The sequence below is a fragment of the Vanellus vanellus genome (assembly GCF_965231255.1).
Source record: "Vanellus vanellus genome assembly, contig: HAP1_SCAFFOLD_33, whole genome shotgun sequence".
Lineage (NCBI taxonomy): Eukaryota > Metazoa > Chordata > Aves > Charadriiformes > Charadriidae > Vanellus > Vanellus vanellus.
The window spans coordinates 1,216,513-1,241,282 of NW_028128339.1; the positions used below are offsets into that span (position 1 = coordinate 1,216,513).

Sequence of the window (24,770 nt, forward strand, 5' to 3'; positions counted from 1 at the left end):
TGTAGTGAGGGGCCCAAAACTGAACACAGTACTCGAGGTGAGGCCTCACCAGTGCCGAGTACAGGGGGATGATTACTTCCCTAGTCCGGCTCACCACACTATTCCTGATGCAGGCCAGGATGGTGTTGGCCTTCTTGGCTGCCAGGGCACACTGCTGGCTCATGCTCAGCCGGTTGTCCACCAACACCCCCAGGTCCTTTTCTGCCAGGCAGCTTTCGAGCCACTCCGCCCCCAGTCTGTAGCGCTGCATGGGGTTGTTGTGACCCAAGTGCAGGACCCGACACTTGGCCTTGTTGAACCTCATACCATTGGCCTCAGCCCATCTGTCCAGCCTGTCCAGATCCCTCTGCAGAGCCAATCTACCCTCAAGCTGATCAACATGCCCCCCCAGTTTAGTGTCGTCTGCGAACTTACTGAGGGTGCACTCGATCCCCTCATCCAGATCGTTGATAAAGATATTAAAGAGAACGGGCCCCAGCACCGATCCCTGGGGGACACCACTCGTCACTGGACACCAACTGGATTTAACTCCATTTACCACCACTCTCTGGACACGGCCATCCAGCCAGTTTTTTACCCAACGAAGAGTATACCTGTCCAGGCCATGAGCAGCCAGTTTCTCCAGAAGAATGCTATGGGAAACGGTGTCAAAAGCCTTGCAAAAATCCAGGTAGATAACATCCACAGCTTTTCCCTTGTCCAGCAAGTGGGTCACCTCGTCATAGAAGGAGATCAGGTTTGACAGGCATGACCTGCCTTTCACAAACCCATGCTGACTGGGCCTGATCACCCTGTTCTCTTGCATGTGCCGTGTGATGGCACTGAGGATGATCTGCTCCATGACCTTCCCAGGCACCGATGTCAGACTGACTGGCCTGTAGTTCCCTGGATCCTCCTTCCGGCCCTTCTTATGGATGGGCGTCACATTTGCCAACCTCCAGTCAGCTGGGACCTCCCCAGTTATCCAGGACTGTTCATAAATGATGCACAGTGGGCCGGTGAGCACTTCCGCCAGCTCCCTCAGCACCCTTGGATGGATCCCATCCGGCCCCATAGATTTGTGCACCTCCAGGTGCTGAAGCAGGTCCCTCACCATTTCCCTTTGGACTACAGGGGCTTCACTCTGCTCCCCATCCCTGTATTCTAGCTCAGGGGTCGGAGAATTCAAGGAACAACTGGTCCTACTGCTGAAGACTGAGGCAAAGACGGCATTAAGTACCTCAGCCTTTTCCTCATCCTTGGTTACTACGTTACCAGCCCCATCTACTAGAGGACAGATATTATCTTTGGTCCTCTTTTTATCGCTAATATATTTATAGAAACTTTTTTTGTTGTCCTTGACAACAGAAGCCAGGTTTAGCTCTAGCTGAGCTTTGGCCCTTCTGATTTTTTCCCTACATCGCTTTACTACCTCTTTGTAATCCTCCTGGGTGGCCTGCCCTTCCTTCCAAAGGCCGTATATCCTCTTTTTTTCCCTAAGCTGCAACACTAGCTCCCTGCTTAGCCAGGCCGGTCTTTTTCCCCGACGGCTTGTCTTACGGCACACGGGGACAGCCTGCTCCTGCGCCTTTAGGACTTCCGTCTTGAAAGACATCCAGGCTTCCTGGGCTCCTTTGCCCTGGAGGACTGCCTCCCAGGGGACTTTGTCAACCAGGCTCCTGAAGAGCCCAAAGTCCGCTTTCCGGAAGTCCAAGGTGGCAGTTCTGCTGACCCCCTTCCTTGCTTCTCCCAGAATTGAGAACTCTATCATTTCATGGTCACTGTTGCCAAGACGGCCTCCGACCATCACATCCCCCACAAGACCTTCCCTGTTTACAAACAACAGATCCAGCAGGGCACCTTCCCTAGTTGGTTCTTTCACTAGTTGTGTTAAGAAGTTATCCCCAGTACCTTCCAGGAACTTTCTAGACTGTTCCCTCCCTGCTGTATTGTATTCCCAGCAGATGTCCGGCAAATTGAAGTCTCCCACGAGGACTAGAGCTCGCGATCTTGAGACTTCTCCCAGCCGTTTATAGAATATTTCATCTGCCTCCTCATCCTGGTTGGGCGGTCTATAACAGACTCCTACTACAATATCTGCCTTGTTAGCCCTCCCTCTGATCCTTACCCATAAACACTCAATCCCATTATCACCATCATTTAGTTCAAGACATTCATAACACTCCCTGACATACAGGGCCACCCCCCCGCCTCTCCTCGCTTGCCTATCCTTCCTGAAGAGTCTATAGCCATCCATGGCAGCACTATAGCTATGGGAGTCATCCCACCATGTTTCTGTGATGGCAACTACATCGTAATTACCCTGGTGTACAATGGCTTCCAGCTCCTCCTGTTTGTTGCCCATGCTACGTGCATTAGTGTATAAGCACTTCAGCTGGGCTATTGGTCCTTTCTCCTTTTTACTGGAGGGAGCTGAAGTTCTGCCATCTCCAGACATCTTCCTAAGGAGCCCGGTTACGCCCCCTGTCTTTTCCAAGTCTAGTACCAGCACCCCACTTTCAGGCTTTTTGCTAGCAACCTTGGATCTATCCCCATCCCCCTTCAAACCTAGTTTAAAGCCCTGTCAACGAGCCCTGCCAACTCCTGCCCTAAGACCCTTTTCCCCCTCTGAGACAGGCTTTTTCCGTCTGCTGCCAGAAGGCCTGGTGTCCTGAAAAGCAGCCCATGATCAAAGAACCCAAAATCCTGCCGACGACACCAGTCTCTGAGCCAGGCATTGATCAGCTGATATTTCCTGTTAATCTTCTCATCCATCTGTGCAATTGTTGGGATAGAAGAAAACACTACTTGTGCTCCTGATCCCTTAACTAGCTGTCCCAGGGCCCTGAAGTCTCTCTTCATCGCCCTCAGGCTCCTTCCTAGAATTTCATCATTACCTAACTGAAAGATCAATAAAGGGTAGTAGTCAGTAGGCCTGACTAGGCTAGGGAGTTTCCTCCGGATATCCTTAACTCTGGCCCCAGGAAGACAGCAGACCTCCCTACAGATTGGGTCCGGTCTACATATGGGACCATCCCATCAAGTATCAAGTGAGGGAGCCCGGGAGTCACAGGGGTTCAGGCAGTAACAGGAAATCGGCACCTATAACGAAAGAGTCAGAAGCACAGATAAACCCACGAAAGAAGAAGAGGCATGACGCTGTTCCCCTTTCCTTGGGGAACACAGCTGGCCAGGAATGGTTTATAGCCCAGAAGAGAGAGCGACTGCTGGCAGTGACTGTGGGAGGGCTCTGGCGCCTTATCCCCATGGGTAACACCCTGAGCGCCCCGCGAGTGTACAGGAGGTGCGCCGTGGCCCTGTGCCACACAGCAGCACTCCATGGGCAGCCCCTCGGGAGTTACTTCCAAGCCCTGCGCAGCACTATCCCTCACCGTCCCTCGCCCGCGAGTTCGGCTGACCAAGAGCAGTGTCCGAGTGGTGAAAGATGGGCAGCAGAGCCTGGTACGCACCTGGGCTTCTTCACCTTCTAGACCTGCCTGATTTTTTTCCAGTCCCCATCTTTTCCTATCTTCCTTCTTTTCTTGTCTTGTTGGCATTCCCTCGCCTCTGCCCAGGCCTCCTTTCTCTTTCTTTTTCTTTGGTTTTCAGTTTCCTGGCAGGAGCCTGCAAACCTTTCCATCCCAGTGTGATTAGACAGGTAAAGCCAGGATCAACCAGAACCAGTTCTTGGTTTAACCAAAGCTGACTCATTTTACCTTTTTTCCTCTGAAAGGCTCTTTAGTTCTTCTGCACGTACCGGGGAGTCTACCGTGGTCTCTGGGGTGACTGGAGGCAAAGCAACGGGTGCCTAAAACAGGAATGTCAGCGTTAGCAGGTGGCATGGGACGGCCTGGAGTAGCAGGTGACTGTTTGGCAAATGGCTCCCTTGGCCCTGCAGAGAAGATCCCTTCGGCTGGTTTGCATCAGCCCTTTCTTCCAAGGGCCTCACTTTGGAACACAGTGTTCACGCGGGTGTGTGACACTCAGTTCGTTTGTTGGGGTCACTCAGCGGGGAGCCCGCGGTCCCTCTCACGCCAAGAAAAGGCGTGCCCACGTCATTCTGCCGGGGTTTCTTCTGCCCTCCCAAGACAGAGCTCTGCGGATACCCCTTTGGTGCAATCCCACCTTCTGCGGTGGGAGGCCTTGCTTTGGAAATGTGTCTTTCTGTAGGTGTTTCCTTTGATGCCTAACCCATTTGAGAAACAACCTTTCCTCTTTTAATTACAGTGTATCATTCTGGGGGATAAATAAACACACACAAAGCGATGTGAGATGGAATGCCAGGAAGAGGCACAGCAGCTACTTGGACTCCTCAGGAACTACCTTCCACACGAGACAGGTTGTCTCAGTGGTTGTGGAGCTGCCATACCTCTGCTGTTTCTGATCCCACCACTGTGTCTGCCCCTGCTGCTTTCTGGAGGACGAGCAGAGAGGGCGGTGTGTCCAGGAAGGCTTTTGCCTGGTGCTCCACATCTGCTTTGCCTCCACGGCCATGTTGCTCTTCCAAAGGCAGCTCTGGAGAGCAAAAGCAGGTGCAGCAAAGGGACTTGTTGGAAGTGGGCAACAGCTAAAGCAAAACCCACCCAAAGCCCTACAGCACCTGCCTGCTCAGGCTGTGACAACCCTCAGGGCCTCCTCATACCTGTGGGTCTGCCCACGGGTGCTGGCACCTCCTCAGCTGAGGGACTGGAAAGGCCAGCCATCTTCTTCCCAAAGATTTCATGGCAGTTTTCAGTCAGAAACTCCACCAGCGTCTTCACCTGCACACATGACAGCCTTGGTTTCAGCGCAGGTGCCTGAAAACGCGTCAAGCAGCCTTTCCTACTCCTGACCCCTGCCTCTGCGCAGAAGGCTGTCGCTGCGGGGCTGCTCTTCCAGGTAGCCACCCCACCAGCGCTTGTTGGAGAAAGGGGGCAGCCAGGGACCTCTGCACAGCCAAGCTCTGATGGGCCAGGAAGGCTGCAGCTGGCTGGTCAATACAGCGTACCTTCTCAGACACCTCCAGCATGGCCTCCAGTGGGAGCAGGTCCTCGTTGGGTGGGCTCAGCAGGTTCGGCCCAACGCAGATGGCCAGATTGCTGCAGCTCATCCTGCTGGTGGACGCGTTGTGGCCAATATGCTGGAGAAGGGACAGCAGCCGTTCAAGAAGGAGGAGATTTGCTGTAGGCAACTTGCCGGCCACCCTGAGGGAACAGGAACACAATGTTTAAAAAGTCAATGTTGCCCACAGCTGTCCCCGAAACTTGCACAAGGCAGGTGGGAGCCAGCGGCTGTGCTCTGCAGCTTTCCAGGTGCTCTCAGCCAGCGGTCAGTGCTCCTGCGCTTCAGGAAGGAAGCACGGCATTGCTCTCCAGCTCCTGATTTCCCCCAAGCCCACGCAAGGGAAGGCTCCCTGTCTGTGTGCTTTTCCCCAAAACCCAACTCCACCCCCCAGCAACACTGGGCTGCCAGGAAACACACGCTTTTTAAGGAGCCTGTCCCTTTGCAGGCAAGTCCCAGGCCTCTACCAGTTGCTGCTCAAAAGGCAAGCTGCTGGCCACACTTACGCTTTCAGCTCTTCCACCTTCTTGCTTGGCTTCTCCATGGCTTGCATCCAGTCACCATAGAGGTCAACGACGAGGAGCTTGGCAGGGATGCTTCGGAGGAAGTCCTGCAGTGCCAAGAGCTCCAGGTGAGCCTTTGAACACTCTAGGCCAGCCAGGAGCTCTTCCAGCTGCAGGTCAGAAGCGCTCACCTTCAAGATGATGGCCAGCAGGAGCACAGGCTGGCTGCCCAGGTCGACATCTGCGCCGCTGTCGAGGGCCTCCTTCAGCTCCCGAACTGCTGTCCCGCTGGCAGCTCTCCGGAATATTCCCTCCGTCGACGGTCCTTGTTGGTGCAGGATATTCAGGAGCTCCTGCAGGAGACGCAGCAGAACAGTTGCTTGGCTGAAGAGCTGCCTTCTGACAGCAGTGGCCATGGCCAGAGCTCTGCCCCAGACCCGGCTGCCTCCCCTGCAAAGGGGCTGGGGCCAGAAGCATGAGCCAGGGGTGAAGAGCCCAATGCCCCGTCCTCGGCGCTCCTCAGGACACTGCCCCTCCGGAGCAGCCGGAGGGAGGGCTGGGGCCCCCTGTCCAAACTGGCTTACCTGGATGGGCTGGGGCAGCATGCCATCATCCCCACAGAGGGCTGCAAGGGGCTGTCCAAAGAGTGCCCTGTGGCAGTCTGCCTGCCCGGGAGCCTGGGCAGCGAGCGGGGTCCGCCGCAAAGCAAAGGGCCAGGGCAGCCCTCTCCTCCTCCTCCTCCCTGTCCCTCCTGCCACAAAGGAAAACACAGCAAGAGCCCCTCAGTGGAGACCACCGGAGCAGCACTCTTGGAGCCTGCCCTGCCCTGCCCTGCCCTGCCCTGCCCTGCCCTGCCCTGCTCTGCCTGCAGCACAGTGATGAGTGGTGCAGCAGGACGGGCAGGGAGCCAACAGCTGGAACCGCCTCTGCTGCTCAGCGGCTCCAGCTCGAGGCTCCTGACAGCCAGCGTGCCACCGGGACAGCCTGGCCCAGCCCTCGCCCTGCCCTCCACCAAGCTCTGCGCAGCAGCAGAGGCTCCGTCTCCTCGGAGAACCACATTCAGCAGCCGCTGCCCAGCGAGAGTCCTTCCTCGTCCAGGTGACATCCTTCTTTGGGGGGCCAAACCTGCATGGCAACACTCAGGGGACAAGTGAGCAGAGCTCCTGCTGACTCCAGCCGAGGGGCAGAGAGCCATCTGCCTGGCTCTCGGGATGGAGCAGAGGCAGGCATCACCTCGAGCGCACTGCCCTGCACGCAAGGGACACATGTCAGGTGGGAGCAAAGGGACCTCAAGGGCTCAGCTCTCTCCTGCTCTACAGCGATGGGGACCGACTTGCTCAAGGCGAAGGGCAGCTGCAGCAGCATCCCGTCTTCTGCAGAAGTGCTGGTTGCAGAAGCAAAGGTGCCTTTCCTCACCTTTTTTTCCAAAACTCACCTTCCGAGTGGCAACGTCCCCCTTCTTTGCCAGAAGGGACTGGCAGAGGCCCTTGCTTGAGATCACCCTGCAAGAACCAGGCTGTGCTTAGAGAGCAGCCCTGCAGCAGAAAGGGCCACCAGCAAGCTGCCACCCGGCACCAGCAGCCTGAGCGTGGCAGAGCTGGGACCATCAGCCCTGCCAGACTCTCTGCCCCGTGCAGCAGGTTTCCTCCCAGCGTCACCAGCAAGGACGTGCCAGTGTTCCTGGTGGCTCGCCAACCCTCTCAGCTCCCCAGGTGGTACCTTGGGACCCTCCCGCAGAAGCTCACCCCACTCGCCAGAGATGCCTGGCACTCCAGCACAGCGAGAGGTGGGTGAAAGGCAGCCACTCTCACCTTTGCCTGGCCCTTGATCAGGGTCTCCAGGCTCCTGGTGCTTAATGTCCTCCACTGGGCAAGAGAGAAGGAGTGGAGGAAGGTGAGAAGCGATGCCTCTGCTGCTCGGCTGGAGGAGCAGTGCTCAGGGGACAGAGCTGAGATGAGAGACACTCACAGCATGGCGGTTGCTCAGCTTCTTCTCTAGGAGTTTGAGGGAGGGCAGTCGCGTCACCCGGGCTCTCTTCACTCCACCTGGTGGCCTATGCAGCAGAAGAGAAAGAGTGAGCCCCAAGCCACCTCTTCTCTCTCCAGTGAAAGGGATCCTGACCCTCCTTGGGTACCACCCCAGCGCCAAGCAGAGAACAGAGCTGCCTGCAGAGCTCCTGCCTGCCAAGCACTCCACCCTACTTCTCCCTCTTCTCCTCCTTGCTGTAAACAGAGGAAGAAGAGGCTTTCCGTTCCCGCTCATCCCTCGCCTGCCCAAGAGCTGCCCACAGCCATGCACAGCTGTGTTCCCCCATACGGATGCACCTGGAGCATCCCCTCCGCTTACCCCAGCAGCGTGTCTACCCACAGCTCCTTCACCACACATGAGCTGCAGAAAGAGAGGAGAAACAGCGTCAGGCCCCACTGACCCCCAGCCCGTGGGCAGAGTGTGTGCCTGCACAGCCCTGCCCTGTGGGGAGGGACACAGTGGCAGGATGAAGACCCATGGGGCAGGACAGAGGCGCTGCCAAAGCCCTGGCTCCCTCTGTCATGCCAGAGCAGCTGCTTTTGGCCTTCCCTTCTGGTGACCAAAAGGTGACCAGGGGATGCAGGACACAGAAATGCCCCCACCCCTCTCCTTCCAGCTGCCTGCAGGCCCACCCCTCAGCCCTCAGCCCTCACCCGGCCAACCCGGCCTCCCTCCTTCCCTGCCGGTGTACTGCCTGCTCCCTGCCCAGGGTCTGCACGGCGGCCAGAGGCCCTTCACAGGATGGCGTGGGCATGGTAGGGATCCTCTCCTGTTTCTTGCCAGCCCTGACTGCAGCTGCCAGACCCCAGAGACGATGGGGGCCAGCACCGCCCTGCACCGCCCAGCCCGTGGGATGTGGCATCATGACTTACTTGAAAGTGGCAAGGCAGTAGCCAACGGAAACTCGGGGGGGGACCTGGGGGCAGAGCTGGGCTGGGGGTTCTCTCCAGTAGGGCCATGTCTGTCTGGCACTGGGGAGCCCAGGGGTGGACGCAGCAGAAGGTAAGCATCACCTCCCTCCACCTGCTGCTATGGCTTTGCCTATTGCAGCCCAGGACACAGTTCACCTTCCTGGCCCTGAGGGCACTTTGCGGGCTCCAAATCGGTCAGCACGGGGTCCGCTGTGAGCCCAGGTGTCCAGCTGGGTTTCCCCAAGCATATACTGGTGCAAGGGCTCGTTCCTCCCCGCGTGCAGGACTTGGCTCTTCCCCTTGTTGAACTGTACGAGGTTCCTGCCAGCCCCTTTCTCCAGCCTGTCAACCCCCTCTGCTTGGCAGCACCACCCTCCAGTGCATGAGCCTCTCCTCCCGGTTTTGTGCCACCTGCAAGCTGTCTGAGGGGGCGCTGCCCCATCCTCCACATCACTGAATGCCAACAGGACCCACATCGTGCAGCGCAGGGGGTTGCAGACATGCACCTTGATGTGGCACGACTTGTCACAGAAGGTTCAGAAATTTAGGGGAAAAATCCATGTGATTTTTTTATTATCTATACAGTGCTTCCCCTTTTTATTCATTCAAGCTATTAAAAGGTGTTCAAACTGTCTCATTTTTCATTTGAACATCACGTCTCTTCATAGTTCTGATGTTACGTGGAACATCGGATCAGGTTGTATTCTTGCATAGATCGTTAGACAGTAGGTAGCCGAGATTATTTGATAGTAGGTAGCAGATTACCTGCATTAGTTGTGCTAACAGCAGTGGCAGGAGGTTGCATTTAGCGCCTGAGCCAAAGGATAAAAATCCAAGGGCTCCACTGAACTCAGTGGGCTTTTGATCAGCAGATTGAATTCGCCACATTCAGAAAAAGAAAAGGTACATGAGAAAGGCGTGTTCTACCTGGACTGTCACAATGCACGTTTTAGGAGGTATGAAGCTAAATTATTCTAGCCCTTCCCTTCACCCCCTTCCAAAAAACACAAAGCACTAGAAAAAAAAAAAAAAAAAACAACTTCCAGAGCAATGGGGCTTCTAATAGCCAAGTAATTTTCTCCGTATCATTCCCATTCAACGAGCCACTTTGTCTGCTGGGTACCAACGTAAGACTCTTCCAGGAAAAAGTAAACAAAGAAAAAAACTTGTTGCACAGGCAGTTACCGCTGCTATGCTATGGAAGATGCAGAATTCCTCCCTCATCCAGAACGTTCCACCTACACGCAAAACCGTGCTAACGTTTTCCTCCATCTCAACAACTCACAGGTGCCTCTTCCCTGGGAAAGTCTTTCCTCTGTCACGCTGTGGGGATGGCTGATCATAGGCAATGCAAGCCCCAAGCCTCAGCTGCCATCTGAGGCCACCATCCTCCTTTGGCCATGAGCAACAGCTCAAATTCCTTTTCAGTTTTAGCACAATCTATTCCTGAATAGCCACAGTTGCTAAAAGCTTTCTGTGTCCTGGATTGGTGGTTTGCAGGACCACCTCCTGGCTCCACGTGAACCAAGGCTAGCGACAGCTGGATTTCAGGGAGGTCATTCAGGTTTGATCCTTTGTCCCCCGAACCATCCCCACAGGCCCAGCAGCACTGAAAGTCACAGCGGGCTGTGCGTGAGCAACCTGCTCCACTGGACTTTTGCCTCAGTCTTCACTGGCAAAGACTGCAGCCACACTACCTGTGAGGCAGAAGGCAAAGGCAAGGACTGGGAAAATGAAGAACTACCCACTGTAGGTGAAGATCAAGTCTGAGACCACCTGAAGGTGCACAAGTCCATGGGATCTGATGGGCTCCAAGGAGACCTTAGAGCCCCTTCCAGCCCCTAAAGGGACCCTACAGGAGAGCTGGGAGGGACTTTTTACAAGGGCATGTAGTGATAGGATGAGGGGGAATAGTTTCAAACCGGAAGAGGGTAGATTTAGATTAGATATTAGGAAGAAGTTTTTCACTCTGAGGGTGATGAGGCTGCCCAGGGAAGTTGTGGAGGCCTCATCCCCGGAGGTGTTCAAGGCCAGGTTGGACAGGTGGAGCAACCTGGTCTGGTGGGAGGTATCCCTGCCCAGGGCAGAGGGGGGTGGAACTGGATGATCTTCAAGGTCCCTTCTGACCTAAACTGGTCTGTGATTTTCTGATGATAAGGAAGGAGCGAGACAAAAAGGAGGATGGGTACAGGGAGTGAGACATACAGGATGAGAGAGAAAAAGCAGGACAGGGAAGAGGCCAGAGAGACTGAAAAACAGAGGGATGCAGAGCGGGACAAAGAGGCAGAGAATGAAAAAAAAACATCAATGTGCTTCAGGACAGAGACAAAGAAAGAGAAAAAGAGGAGCAGGGAGCAGGACAGAGAAGGAACAAGAAAAAAAAAAGGGACAGGTAGAATGGAAGAGAAAGAGAGGGGCCAGAGACTAGAGCAGGGGCAGGCTGCAGGATACAAGAATCGCCAGATGAAGAGAGGTACAGGGAAGCAAAAGAGTGACACCAGCAAGGGAAAGGCCGGGAGGCACAGCCACAGGGAGGGACCCGGACGCGGCAGAGGGGCGACACAGCCCCAGGGGCACAGGACTCAACGCAGTTCCTGCTCTTGGTGCTACCAGCAGAATTTGACAGTTCAGGCGCTTCTGTCTCTACCTCTCTCAGCTCTTACAACACGAAGCTTCCCAGAGACACAGCCTCGCACATGCACACTCACACTATATGGCCGTACCATACTTTTGGTTACGGATATGGACCCCACGGTGCATGTTGCGATCAGGTCTGCTGAGGACCACTCACAGGGACCCTTCCTCACCTGGAGAGGGCGGCTGTCTCTTGTCTGCAGCTGGGGGCAGCTTCCAGCTCCATCCCCTTTGTGTCCTTCTCCAGCAGCTTCACCTTTTCTGATCAACTTCAGCCGGAGCCAGAGGCAGCCACCAACATCCCACGGGGAGGGACGGACAACTGAGCCCTCAGCGCGGCCTCAGGGAGAGGGAGAGAACGGCGATCCCCTCAGCCGGCTCCGGGCTGGAGCCCCTCCTGCTGCAGGAGCTGCTGCAGACACCGCTCCTTCCCCGCGCGGGCGCTGACAGCACTGCGTTACCGGGGATGGAGCGCGCCCGAGGCCCAGCTGGCTGCTGCCAGGACAGGCCGTGGGACGGCCTGGGGCTGCGGGAGAGCCCTCGGGGGAGGCGCTGGGGCCGGGGCAGCTGAGGGGGGTGAGCGGGGCCGGGGCGGCTGAGGGGGGCTCAGGGGGTCGGGGGGCCCGCTGCCTCTGCCCGGCTCCGGCTGAGCGGGACCCCATCGCTGCGGGCGGTTCGGGGCAGCCCCAGCCCTCCCCTCAGCCTGCGGGGCCACGGCAGCTGCCGGCGTGCCCCGGGCAGGAACATGGCCGCCGGGCAGCCCCGTGCCCCGAGACTACAGCTCCCGGCATGCCCCGGGGCGCGCCTGCTCCCAGCATGCCCCGCGTGCACTTTCCCGCCCTCGGGCCCTGCGGGACACCGCCCCCGCCCCCCGCAGCAGCCATGGCCGCCTCCCCGGGGCTGCCCCGGCCCAGGGCCAGGCCCCGGAGCCCCGGTGGGGCCGGGAGGAGGGGCGGGAGGGAGGGGGAGAGCGGGGAGAGGGGTGGGACGGGGCGGTGGGGTGGGGTGGGTGGAGAGGGGCGAGAGATTAGAGAGGGAGGGGAGAATACATAGGGGAGAAGGACAGAGCAGAGAGAGAGGAGGGGGACGGGGAGCGGAGAGGGATAGAGGGAGGTGTGAGAAGCGCCCTCACTATTGAATTTTAGTCCGGGGCAAATTCGGTGGAGCAAAGAATATTTATTACAGTGCTGGGAGTTACACAGGGGATTTCTCCTCCTGTGGCTCCTTTTTCCCTTTACAACCGCTTGTTTTTATTTCGTATTCCTTATACTTATTCATGTTTCTTCTTGGAACATAATTTGCATAATCAATGAGTTTTCGGAACATAAACCAACCCTTAATTACATAATCAATCAGTTCTTGAAATGCAACTCAGCCGTCAATTTACATAATCAATAAGTTCTTGCAATGCAGCCCACCCCCGAGCACGCCCCTCCCAGCGGCGCAGGCGCTGTTCCTCAGGGGTCTCCTGGTGGTCGTTGGAGGGAGGTTTGAAGTCTTTATCGCCATGTCCTTCTTGTGGCTTCTTCATTCCTTACACTCCTGTGGTTATCTTAGCTAACAACACCACCCTTTGTTCTGCAAGTTTCTGTACTTCCAACTGTTGCTTTCGTCTGATATCCTGTCTAACACTATCCCTTTCCCAAACACACAGCGAGCACAGACCCATCTTAGCTGAAGCCATAGTGAGCACACATTCATTTGAGCTGAAGCAAAATTCTTTTGCTAAATTATTTATTACAACAGCAACACACACTGACACACCCCCCGACTGCATAGGAACACACACACTGACTACAGACCAACACACACTAACACCCCACACACGCCCCCACCACACATGGAACACCACACGTAATGCACACAGTGCTCGTGCACGTCATGCACAGAGCGTGGAAGGCATGCACATGCAGCACGCGCACACACACACAGTGCGGGCACACACAGCCTGCCAGCATACGCACAAAATGCCCGCACACACGGCACACGCTCCACCCAGTGAACGCATACCTGCAGTGCGCACGCTCACAGGCTCATCTACACCACACTGCACGTAAACAGTGTGCACCCACCGTGTGGGTACCGGGACACGGAGTGCACCCAGACACCGAGTGCACCCACACACAGGGCACACACGATGCGTGCACACACAGAGTGCAGCACACAAACTGACGTGCCGGCATTTCCCAGTCCCTGAAGGGCCGACAGGAGAGCTGGGGAGGGACTTTTTACAAGGGTGTGTAGTGACAGGATGAGGGGGAAGGGCTTCAAACTGGAAGAGGGGAGGTTTAGAATAGATCTTAGGAAGAAATTCTTGATTGTGAGGGTGTTGGACCCTGGCGCAGGTTGCCCAGAGAAGCTGTGGCTGCCCCATCCCTGGAAGTGATCAAGGCCAGGTTGGTCAGGGCTTGGAGCAACCTGGGCTGGTGGGAGGTGTCCCTGCCCAGGGCAGGGGGGTTGGAACTTGATGGTCTTCAAGGTCCCTTCCAACCTAAACCATTCTGTGATTCTGTGTGTGCGCCCAGGCGTGCGCATAGGTACAGAGTGCAGCATGTGGGGGTGCTGGACTCGTCCCACACGCACATCACCACTTGCCTGCTGCGGCTGTAGCCAGATGGGCCCCTCAACACCCAAAACCGTGCATGCTGCCTGTAGCACTTCTGTTCTCTGGTGTATGTGTTTTGGGAAGGCCCTGGTGGCACAGGGCTGCAGAGAGCGGGGTGGCAGTGAACTTCCCCAAGAGGCCGCGATGCCACACGGGGTTTTTTGCTGCCAGCTGTCAGCAGGCAGCGCTCGCAGCCAGGCGCTGCTGCCTGCCGCGGGGCCTGCACAGCCGCGTCCCACCGGCAGAGCATTCAGCCGGGGTCTGTCGGGGGTGTGCCATGCCGGCTTCTGCCTCCCCTCCTGCCGGGAACCCCCCATGGTGCCCCCCCTTCTGCCAAGAGGCCACCGGGCCCGGTGCCCGGAACCAGCGACTCTGTGACATCAGCCCTGGGAACAAGAGCACCATGGGCAGCGTGAGCACTGCGGGCACTACGTCGGCTGCGGCACTGGTGGCGACAGGCCCTCGGTTCGCTTCTTGCAGGTGCCACGTGCCGCCACTGGCAGCAATGAAACTGCTCCTCGTCGTCGTCCTGCTGGCCCTGTGCTGGCCTGTGCAAGGCGCGTGGGACAGCTGTGGGTAAGTGGCCCCAGGCTCTGGGGGGGAGCTTGGGCAACCCTGATGGGGCTCACTGGAGGGAGCCCGCTTGTCCCCCGTGGCCACAGCTTCCCCAACCCCGCCTGGGAGCCTCAGATCCTGGCCAGCACCCCGGCTGCTGGCACAGCTCCTCTACGGGGCTCAGGCAGAAACAGGGGCGCCCGCACGCCCGCCCCAGGGGGTTCCCTGGCCCTGCTGTCCGTGCAGCGCCTTGTGGGGAGGGAAGAGGGCTGACCTTCAGCCTGAACCGCAGCACGCCATGGAGCAGGACAGTCATGAGTTTCTGGTTACAGAGGGACCTGCGGGCTCCGGCCCATGGCTTACCAGTACGGCATGTCGCGCGTGGTGGGTGGCACCAATGCCCGTCCAGGAGCCTGGCCCTGGATCGTCAGCATCCAGGACCCCTGGGAAGCAGGCACGGGGCACATCTGCGGAGGGTCCCTCATCAGCCCACAGTGGGTCCTCACGGCGGCACACTGTTTCATCGAGGCCAGGTAAGGAGGGCCAGGGAAGGGGGCTGTCCCCACCACCCTCGCGGGTGCCCTGCGCGCAGCACCGCCTGCTACTCCCATCCCCATTCCTGCCAGTACGCCCAGTGCCTGGGCACTGCCGAGCCCAGCCCAGAGACTGCTCAGGAGAAGGCTGGGCTCGGGCCACTGCTTCCTAGCAGCCTCCAGCGCCACATGGCTCGTGCCTAAGGCATGCCAGGGCGGTGGCAGACTGCGTGGCACTGCTCTCCTCTCTGCCCTGGGAAGCAGAAGGCAGGGAACGGCGGGGCTGCTGCAGCGCGTGGCTCCGCTCCCTCTGACCCCCCTCTCCATCTGCCTTCCAGGCACATCAGCATGTGGCGCGTGGTGATCGGGGCCACCCAGTTGACTCGGCTGGGCCCCGGGACCCAAGTGCGCCATATTAAGCGGCTGCTGGTTCACGAGCACTACAGGAATATCACGCAGAGGAACGACATCGCCCTGCTGGAGCTGGACCAGCCGGTCCAGTGCAACTACTACACCCAGCTTGCCTGTGTGCCCGACGCCTCACTTAGAGTGTCAGAGCTGCGCACCTGCTACGTCAGCGGTTGGGGCGCCACCACTGCAAGATGTGAGTTCCCCAAAAGTGCTGGTGTCCTGAGTGCAAGCTCGGCACACTGGGGAGAGGGGTTGGGCTTCCCGAGAGCAGAGGCGAAAGCCGCAGTCAGGCTGTGGGGACGTATGCCTCCGGAGAGAATGGGCTGACCCACCGCCCAAAGCCAGACAGAGGGGAAACACGGGCACAGTGCCTTCAGGACGCAAAGCCAAGCCCTAGGGAAGGGGTTCACCCAGGCAGGGTGGGAGCTGCTGGGGCTTCATTGCTTTCTGTGCTCACAGCTGCAGGGTCAACGGATGTCCTGCAGGAGGCCAAGGTCCAGCTCATTGATGTCAACCTCTGCAACAGCAGCGGGTGGTACAGAGGGGCCATCCACAGCCACAACCTGTGTGCTGGCTATCCGCAGGGTGGCATCGACACCTGCCAGGTAGGACGTGCTGCAAGTCAAGCCCCAGCAGCACCGGCAGCCCTCTCGCAACGCCCAAACATCGCCCGGCACATGCTTGGCCTGGCAAGTCACCCTGCTACTGCTGGGTCTCCACCGCTGCTGGTGCTCACCTCCCCTTCCCCAGCTGCAGGTCCTTGCCCAGTGCCCGCCTTGTCCCAGAGCCCGGGGACGCTGCCCAGAAAGCCCATCCTGTGCTCCCGGCAGCCCATAGGTCCAGATCCCAAAGCATCCCCCTTCCACACAGCCGGGAGCACTGTGCAGAGATGAGAGAGCGCCCGACCTTACAGGCCCTCCACCCCCTCCCAGACGAGGCTCTGTAGGCTCCAGCGCCGGAGCAGAGCCGTTGTGTGCAGTGAGCAGAGCTCTGGCAGGTGCTGGGAGAGAGAAGGAGCCGGCCAGAGCGCTGACAGCGGCCACCCAACACCACCTCAACCCTCTCTCCTCCCCTGCAGGGTGACAGCGGTGGTCCTCTGGTATGCAAAGACAACAACGCGGACTACTTCTGGCTTGTTGGGGTGACCAGCTGGGGGAGAGGCTGTGCCAGAGCCAAACGGCCCGGAGTCTACACCTCCACCCAGCACTTCTACGACTGGATCCTGGTCCAGATGGGACTGAGCCCAGCAGTAAGGGGTACTCCAACAGCACGGGCTTGGAGTCATTTTCTCACTGCCTCAACCCCCTATCAGAGGCCAAGGCCAACACCAACACCACCGGGCACGATTAGCTCCTGCCCATTTCCACTCCAGAAGTTGGTGGAATTCTTTACTCGGGTGCAGGAGCTGCTGCAGGTCCTGTGGGGGAAAAAGGCTTGAGCAGCGTGACGAAGAGGCTCCAGAGCAGGCCGCCCTGTTCCACGACCATTTCCTTCCGGGGCAATGCCTGCTGAGCCAAAGGCAGCCTCAGTGCCAAGGCCTGCTCTGTCCTGCCCGCGCTCCTCTGAGCGCAGAAGGGCTGATCTTGACTCGGTTGTAGAAATAAAGTTCCTGATTTTCACAGCTGAGCGTGCTTGAGTCCAATTCAGTCTCCGGTGCAAGGCAAGGACTTGCATGCCCGGCGCCTGCCGACGAGGCTGCAGGCAGACAGCAGGGCACGAAGGGAGAGTGACTCCGAAGGGCTGAAACGGTGCCTGGTCAGAGAGGAGGGTGCTCAGAGCCACCATGGGGTGGAGAAGACTGGCACATGGAGGATAGGAAACAGTGATGTGCAGACAACTTTAGGCGGACGCTTTAAGGCACACAGCTGGAGATTAGGGTCCAGCGTAAGCCATAGCTAATTGAACATGGGCACAGCAGGTTTAAATCAAGGGCTGGGAGCAAGAGCGGCGTCCAGCATGGGCAGGGGAGCTGGCTCTGCTCCTTCTCCACATGAGAAATGGTGGTTTGCAGGTAGCATCTGGTTGCACTTGCTGGAACACAGAGCAGGAGAGAGTTGTGTCTACTGCCAGGGGAAGTTTCTGATGGATTTGGGACATGGAAGAGTTGACGAGGCTTTGGGTTGGGTTGACTTGGGTTGCTTGCTGCTTTCCCCCCTGTCCCCAGACCAGGTCTTGGGGGAACATCTTCCTCAGCCTTGGCTTTCTCTTCTCTTGGACCTGGAAAAGTGAAACGATGATGGAAATCAGAGCCAAACCAGACATGGTGCTCAGTTCTCGCCAATCCCCTACTTTCTGTGCAGGGGACTGATGGTGGTCACAGCACGGTTTCAGCTTTGCGGGGTTGCGGCTGCTCTGAAAGGCCGTTGGGGCCAGTTTCCCCCTACAAAGGCAGGACACAGGCAGAAACATGGCAGCGGGGAGGAACTGGGGGTACCTGGGTGCCCCCGTCCGCCTCCCAGCCCCGTTGTGCTGGGTTGGGGCCACAGCTCACCCCAATGCACCCTCGGGTGCCCCCGTGCTCCATGAGGGGGGGTTTCAGGGCCTGAAGGGTTGTCCCCGTGTCCCTGCCGGGCTCATTGTGGTGGCACGCTGCTCTGCGTTGGGCTGGGGGTGGCTGGGAAGGGTCTGGCACTCTGGGGCCGTCACTGACCCTCGTTTTCTCTCCCACCATAGAGCTCCTGGGCGTACCTCTCGGGTCTGTACGGAGCCCCCCTGGCCGGCGCCTGCTCCAGGCTGAACAACCCCAACTCTCAGCCTGTCCTCCCAGCAGAGGGGCTCCAGCCCTTCCAGCATCTCTATGGCCTCCTCTGGCCCTGCTCCAGCAGGTCCATGTCTTTCCTATGTTGGGGGCTCCAGAGCTGGACACAGTACTCCAGGTGGGGTCTCCCCAGAGTGCAGCAGAGGGGCAGAACCACATCCATCGCCCTGCTGGCCCACTTCTTCTGATGCAGCCTGGGATACTTTCTGGGCTGTGATCACTCGTTGCCATCTCATGTTGAGCTTCTCATCAGTCAGCACCCCCAGGTCCTTCTCCCCAGGGCTGCACTCCATCCATTCTCCACCCAGCCTGGATTTGTGCTTGGGATTGCCCGAACCCAGGTGCAGGAGCTTGCACTTGGCCTGGTTGAACTTCATGAGGTTGGCATGGGCCCACCTCTCCAGCCTGTCATTAGTAGAAGGCCAGGCCTGCAGCACCCTGGTTATCACCCTGGCTCGGGTGGGAGGGGATGCTCCTGCATGGGGGGGTTGTCCTGCGTTGGGGGGGTACATCCCACCGAGGGAAGGTCTTGCCGAAGTGGGGGCCGCGCTCATGCTCCCTCTCCCCCATCCCTCCCCAGATCGCCCCGGCAGAAGGTCCCGAGGCCAGCGAGCGGATGGTCATCATCATGGGGCTGCCCGAGGCTCAGTTCAAGGTGCGCTGGGTGGAGGCTGTGGGTGGGGGGACAGTAGGGGCCAAGTCAAGAGCGTCCCTGTGGTCACCACTGTGCTGCCAGCCTGGCTTGGCCTCCCTCAGCGCCGGGGGAGCTCTTTGCTGGGTACCATGGTTTTGATGCTGCTGGACGTGGGGACATCATCAGCTTTGGGGATGGAGGGGCACAGCGGGCGCTGCCTGATGGTTTTCCTTCCTGTCCGTCTCCTCCCCAGGCCCAGGGGTGAATATTTGGGAAGCTGAAAGAGGCAAACTTCTTTAACTCGAAAGAAGAAGTGAAGCTTGAAGCCCACATCAAGGTGCCTTCCTTCGCCGCCGGCCGTGTGATACGCAAAGGTGGTGGTGCCCCGGGGACGCAGAGTTGGGCATCACCCATCACCCCTGCCCACCCCAGGGGGAGAAATCCCGGGTGCACAGTGCTTTCAGCAATGTCTTGACCCTCAGCCCCCATGTCCTGGTGGTGGTTCTCGTTGGTCCCAAGGAAGGGGGAGACACACAGGGTGCCTGGTGTCGTGGTGACAGCAGCATTGGAGGATTTTGGGTCTTCCACAACAGAAGCCTCTTGTGATTTGCTCCAGGTGAATGAACTGCAAAACTTAACCAGTGCGGAAGTTCATGTGCCACGAGACCAAACCCCGGACGAGAACGAGGAGGTCATTGTTAAAATCATTGGGCATTTCTTTGCCAGTCAGGTACAGTTTGGCCGTGGCTTTTCCCGATCTTCCCTGGCCGCTTTCATCCACCGAGGAAAGGCGCGGGGTGGCTGAGCCCAGCACCACCCGAGCGACCTGCTGCTCTTCTTTTGGGTGGTCCCTGTGCCCCCAAGAGGCACTGAAGGTGTTTCAGTAGCTCCCCCCAGCTGTGTGAGCGATGAAATTGAAGATTGGCTTGATTGAGCTAAAATTGGGTGTTTTGGATGCCATGCAGAGCAGCACCCAGGGTGTGAATGGACTCCCCGGTGCGGGCAAATCCATGTGCATCCCACCTGGGTGCATCTTCCATAACCTTGTCTTCTGTCCACTTTGGCGGGATGGCAACCCCCCAAAAAATTCAGGCTCTCTCGAGGAGTGAAGCACAAGTTAAAAAAAAAAAAAAAAAAAAAAAAACAAAACCAAACAACCTGAAATTAATTACGGCTTGTCCAGAGTGACAAGTTGGGAGCGGCGAGATGCTCAGTGGGGGCTCGGGAGTGGTTGGTGGGGGGAGAAACAGTGCCCTGACCCCCAACTCTTGCTTTTCCCTTCTCCTCCCCAAGACTGCACAGTGCAAGATGAGGGAAATGGTCCAGCAGGTGAAGCAGCAGGAGCAGAAACACGCTCCGGGAGCCCCGGCCTCGTAGCACAGCAAGGGAGGCTCCCGCTGTGCCGCCCAGCACCGCCCAATGAATGTAACCCCGCCACCGGACACCCACCCCTCCCAAATCCTCCTCCTCCACCCCCAGCAGGTCAGGAGAGCAAACCAAAGACCCCCCCAAACACACAGCCCCCCATTCCCCGCGGCGCTGCGAGGATGCGCAGCTGAGGGGTACGGGGAGGGCTCTCTCCATCCCACAGCCTCCCCCTTCCTCCTCCCTCGCCTCCCGACGCTGTCCCTTTAGTTGGACTAACGTGGGCAGGTTTGGGTACCTCAGCACCTCACGCTTGTGTTTCCCTTTTAGAGATTTTGTGTGCCTTGGAAACCTGAGAGTTGGAGTATTATTTTTTTTTAATTTTTTAATAAAAAAAAAAAACGAGTTGGAAAAGCGATGGGGATAGGCACCACTGTGGTTATTCTCTCCGGGGCGTTGTGGAGGAAGGCTGCCAGTCTTCCTCCCAGTGTACTTTTCCCCGTTGGCTCCAGACTGCTGCTGGGGCTGAGCTCTGAGCCGCCAGAGCGGTTCTCAGCAGACGGTCACTCGGCGCAGACAATGAGGCCCTGAATAGCCCTTCCTGTGCTCTTGATGGCTCCGGATGGCTCTGCTCCTCTGCTGCTTCTAAGGTGGGGCTGCCCCAGTGCCCTCACTCAGGAGCCCTTTGTCTGTGCAGGTCTCACTTGTGACAGGGGGTGGGGGTGTTGCCAAACTAACTGCTGTGTTGCGATGTGTGAGTGGGTGTTCCTGCCCGTGTCAGTGCCAGAGCTCTTCCGTAGGCTCCTTCTGCCAGCGGAGAGCCAGGGGCCGCTCCTTCGGGAGAGAGCTTGTTTAAAAAGAGAGGAAAAAAAAAAGGGGGGGGGGGGGGGGGTGAATTGTGGGAAAAGAAAAAAGGGGAAAAAGAGAAAAAAAGGGGAAAAAAGTGAAAAAAGGAGAAAAGTGAAAACGGGGGAAAAGGTGAAAACAGAGAAAAAAGGGGGGGGGGGAGCAAAAAAAAGGGAAAAAGAAAAAAGGGGAAAAAGAGAAAAAAGGAGGGGGAAGCAAAAAACAAAAGGGAGAAAGAAGAAAACCCCACATATTAAAAAAGGTAGAAAGGAAAAAAAAAAAAAACAAACAAACCAAGGAAGGAAAGTGGGAACAGCCGCCGGGCAGGAGGAGGGACAGGAGCCGGGGGAGGGGGGGGCGTGGGGGGAGGTGGCGGTGCCAGCGGCGGCCCCGGGGGCTGCGACACCACGTTTTTGTCCTCTACTGCAAAGTGTTCTGTGAAAAACAACCAACCAAATCCCACCCACCGACAACATCAAAACCCAAAGAGAAATCTCTGCAGCTCACACGAGCCTGAGCTCGCTCTCCGTTGCTCTCTTTCCAGTGTCTCGGGGGGGTCACGGCCGAGCTGAGATTGGGGGTGGTGGTGGTGGGAGTTTGCCCCATGGCTGTGATGGGGGGAGAAGGGGTGGGTGGGGAGTGGGGGATGTGGTGTGGGGGTTTTTTGGGGGGTGGTGGTTTTTTGCCAGGCGCAGCTTTACCCAGTGGCTCGGGGAGGTGTTGGCATCAGGAAGCCTGTGCTAAAGCGGGGTGGGGGCCTCGCCGCAGTTGGTTAGCAGAGCCAAAGTGGTTACTAATGGTTATTAACGGCACAGTAATTAGGCCCGTGTAATGGGGAAGCTCAGATGCCCCCTAAACAACCCCCCCCCCCGGTGCTTCTCTAGCCAGGCGAGCGCTGGGCGTCCCCCCCGCAGGAGAGGAGCGCACCTCCAGGGTGGGTGGAAGGGCATCACCCAACAGGGAGAGGACCAAGATGGGGCTTGGGTGTCCCTTGGGGTGGCCGGGTGGCGGGGTAGGGCTGCTGGGGGCTGCCACGATGAGGGACACCCCCACGCCTTTCTCCATGGCTCCCACAGCTCTGCTCCCTCCCTCCCTCCCACCCATCCAGTGCCACCGGAGAGGTGGTGTCCCCCCTCCCGGGGTGGGCAGGGGCTGGTGCCACCCCATCTAACACCTCAACGCACCAAAGCACCTCACTGGGGGAGGGACCCTGTGCCTGGTAGCCCCGTGCACCCCAGCACTGTAAGGATGGGGCTGAGGCCCCACCACGGCCACCCTGTGCAAACCAAAGACCCCCCCAAACACACAGCCCCCCATTCCCCGTGGCGCTGCGAGGATGCACAGCCGAGGGGTACGGGGAGGGCTCTCTCCATCCCACAGCCTCCCCCTTCCTCCTCCCTCGCCTCCCGACGCTATCCCTTTAGTTGGACTAACACAGGCAGAGAGACAGAGACAGGGACAGAGAGGTTTTATTATTCTTTTTTTTATTATTTTTTTATTTCCTAAAAGCCACCGGTTTTCATCCCAGGCATGGCCAGAGGAGCTCGCCCAGCGTTGAGGGGGGGAGGTTGGGCTGCGTCACGCAGCGCAGCGGCTCATCAGTTTTTAGAATTAATGTAACGATAACGAAACTAACGGTGATTTTTAAGTTTTGTAAGGATTATAATTATTTATTTAATTAATTTCAGAGCGGGTGGGGGCAGGGGCAGAGGGGGTGTTTGTTTTTTAGCGCAAGCCGGCTTTTCTAGAGGTTAAAGGAAAGGCCGTGCTTGGATATAAATGCTTTGGGGAAAGATCCCGGTTGCAAAGAGAGAAAGGGGGAAGAGCCAGATTTCCAACAGGTTGTCAGCCCAGGGCTGGGGGGAAAAAAAAAAAAACAAAACACTAGCAAAATTATTATTTTTTTTTAATTTCAAAAGTAACACACACACAACCCCCAATCCCAGGTGACACACACATCCACACACAAAAACTACCTCAGGTTTTCGTACCTCAGCACATTGCGCTTCTGTTTCCCTTTTAGAAATTTTGTGTGCCTTGTAACACTGATAGCTGGAGCATTATTTTTGTTTATTTTCTTAATAAAAAAAAAAAAAAAAAGAGTTGCAAAACACGCTCTCTACTGAGTGCGAGGCGGGAGAAGGAAAGCAATCCCACGGGTGCCAGAGCTCTTCCATAGTCTCCTTCTGCTGGCTGAGAGCCAGGGGCCATTCCTTCGGAGAAAGCTTGAGAGATGTTTTTTTTTTCTTTTTCTCTTTTTAAACAAAAGAAAAAAATGGGGGGAGAAAAAAAAAAAGAGGGGAAAGAAGAACAAAGAGAAAAAGAGATAAAGGGGGGGAAGAAAAAAGGGGGAAACAGAAAAAAAGGGAAAAGGAAAAAAGGGGGGGGGGAAGATAAAAAAAAAGGAAAAGGAAACAAAACCCCCAAATATAAAAAAAGAAAGGTAGAAAGGAAAAAACAAAACCAAACAAACCAAGCAAGGAACGGGGTGAAAGCCATCGGGAAGAGGAGGGACAAGAGCCGGGGGTGAGGTGGCGGTGCCAGCGCCGGCCCCGGGGGCTGTGACACCACACTGCAAAGTGTTCTGTGAAAAAAACCAACCAAACCCCACCCAACGACAACATCAAAACCCAAAGAGAAATCTCTCCAGCTCACACGCTCAGGCTCGCTCTCCGTTGCTCTCTTTCCAGTGTCTCGGGGGGGTCATGGCTGCGCTGAGATTGGGGGGTGGTGGTGGTGGGAGTTTGCCCCATGGCTGTGATGGGGGGAGAAGGGGTGGGTGGGGAGTGGGGGATGTGGTGTGGGGTTTTTTTGGGGGGGTGGTGGTTTTTTTGCCAGGTGTCGCTTTACCCAGTGGCTCGGGGAGTGTGACAAAACGGGAAAAAGGGCTTCACTGAGAGGTTCAAATTAACAATTTCTTTGGACTTCGCTCACAGGCCCAATACGTCACTATTGCAAGTTCTGTGTGTGTGATGGCGATTACACTATTGCGGTTTAAAAGAAATTAGTGGAATCCACTATTGCGAGCTACAAATGCCCCCGACAAGTAGCAACACAAACCACAAGGGCGCTAGATATTAATGCCTTAGAAGAGTGCACCAGTCACAAACTCAATCGCATGCCCTATACCGTACGGATGTTTCTTAGTCACTTACCCTCTCTCTCTCAGGTGAGGTCGCTCCATCCCGGGGAAGTTACCCTGTAACGTCCAGCGTCCTGGATGGGGGGGACAGATCTCCTAGGTGCCAGCTGTATCCTTGGAGGATTCCCCATTTGTCTCCCCAGACCCTGCGGTTTATATTTCCTGACTCGGTGAGGGTGCAGGATTATGCCCGAGTGGATTACACTGTCTGGGATATTTCCCTCTGGTGGTGCCATAGCGAAGTCTCTGTTGCCAGTTTGTGATGTCCAGCGCTCAACGTCACGGGAAGAGTGGTGGGATGGGACTCGGGGCATTTTGTTTGTTAAGGGCCATTTGGTTTTGGTTGTTCTGTGCCATCTGGAGATAAGCCCGGGCTGAGCTGTTTTGCAGCTCCCCCCAAGTTCTCTCTGCACAGCCAAGGCACGGCGGGGATGGAGCTGAGTGGGATGGCAGCTCCCTGCCTCTCACCTCTGGTGCTCCGAAACCGGCTTGGCTGGCTGCTTCCACACAGTGTGTTACTGGCTTGCCCAGCAGGTAAAGAACCCAGATTTGGGACGCCACTGGGGTGTCCGTAAGGGGTCCTGGGGGGGACTCTTGCAGGCCAGAGGGTGTCTGGGGCAGCCCTTCAAGGATCTGGGGGTCCCCTCTGGTGCCTCTGGGGAGGCTTTTGTGTCTGGAGAGGGCCGAGCTGGTTGCAAGAGGTGCTTCCTCCCTTTCTCCAGCCCACCCAGCTCCCCTGACACCACCCCCCCCCCAGGTTGGTGGGTGCCAGCAGTGCCAGCCTGTCCCACTGGGTCGGGCACTGAGGGGGGCACAGCCCCAGCTG

The 24,770-nt window shown here is 57.3% G+C and overlaps 2 protein-coding genes and 1 long non-coding RNA gene across 3 annotated transcripts; 1 reads left to right on the forward strand and 2 right to left on the reverse strand.

Annotated features, from left to right (window-relative positions):
- Positions 1–3,061: 3,061 nt before the first annotated feature.
- LOC309684578 (T-cell activation Rho GTPase-activating protein-like) lies at positions 3,062–6,132 on the reverse strand. Its single transcript, XM_082500465.1, has 9 exons — positions 6,107–6,132; positions 5,714–5,875; positions 5,526–5,629; positions 4,967–5,162; positions 4,622–4,739; positions 4,349–4,494; positions 3,696–3,787; positions 3,450–3,611; positions 3,062–3,081 (listed from the first exon to the last, which is right to left on the reverse strand). The coding sequence occupies exons 1-8, from the start codon at positions 6,125–6,127 to the stop codon at positions 3,467–3,469; spliced, it is 984 nt and encodes a 327-aa protein (XP_082356591.1). The 5' UTR covers positions 6,128–6,132; the 3' UTR covers positions 3,062–3,081; positions 3,450–3,466.
- Positions 6,133–7,549: 1,417 nt separating this feature from the next.
- On the reverse strand, positions 7,550–11,648 carry LOC309684596. The gene is made up of 4 exons (XR_014270308.1): positions 11,557–11,648; positions 11,269–11,435; positions 7,869–7,910; positions 7,550–7,575 (listed from the first exon to the last, which is right to left on the reverse strand). It is a non-coding gene; the product is annotated as an uncharacterized lncRNA (long non-coding RNA).
- A 2,455-nt stretch (positions 11,649–14,103) lies between these two features.
- LOC309684579 (acrosin-like) lies at positions 14,104–16,637 on the forward strand (the record flags this gene model as incomplete). Its single annotated transcript, XM_082500466.1, has 4 exons — positions 14,104–14,112; positions 15,209–15,407; positions 15,665–15,804; positions 16,278–16,637. 4 exons carry the CDS (start codon positions 14,104–14,106, stop codon positions 16,635–16,637), a joined length of 708 nt encoding a protein of 235 aa, XP_082356592.1.
- Between the last annotated feature and the right edge of the window lie 8,133 nt (positions 16,638–24,770).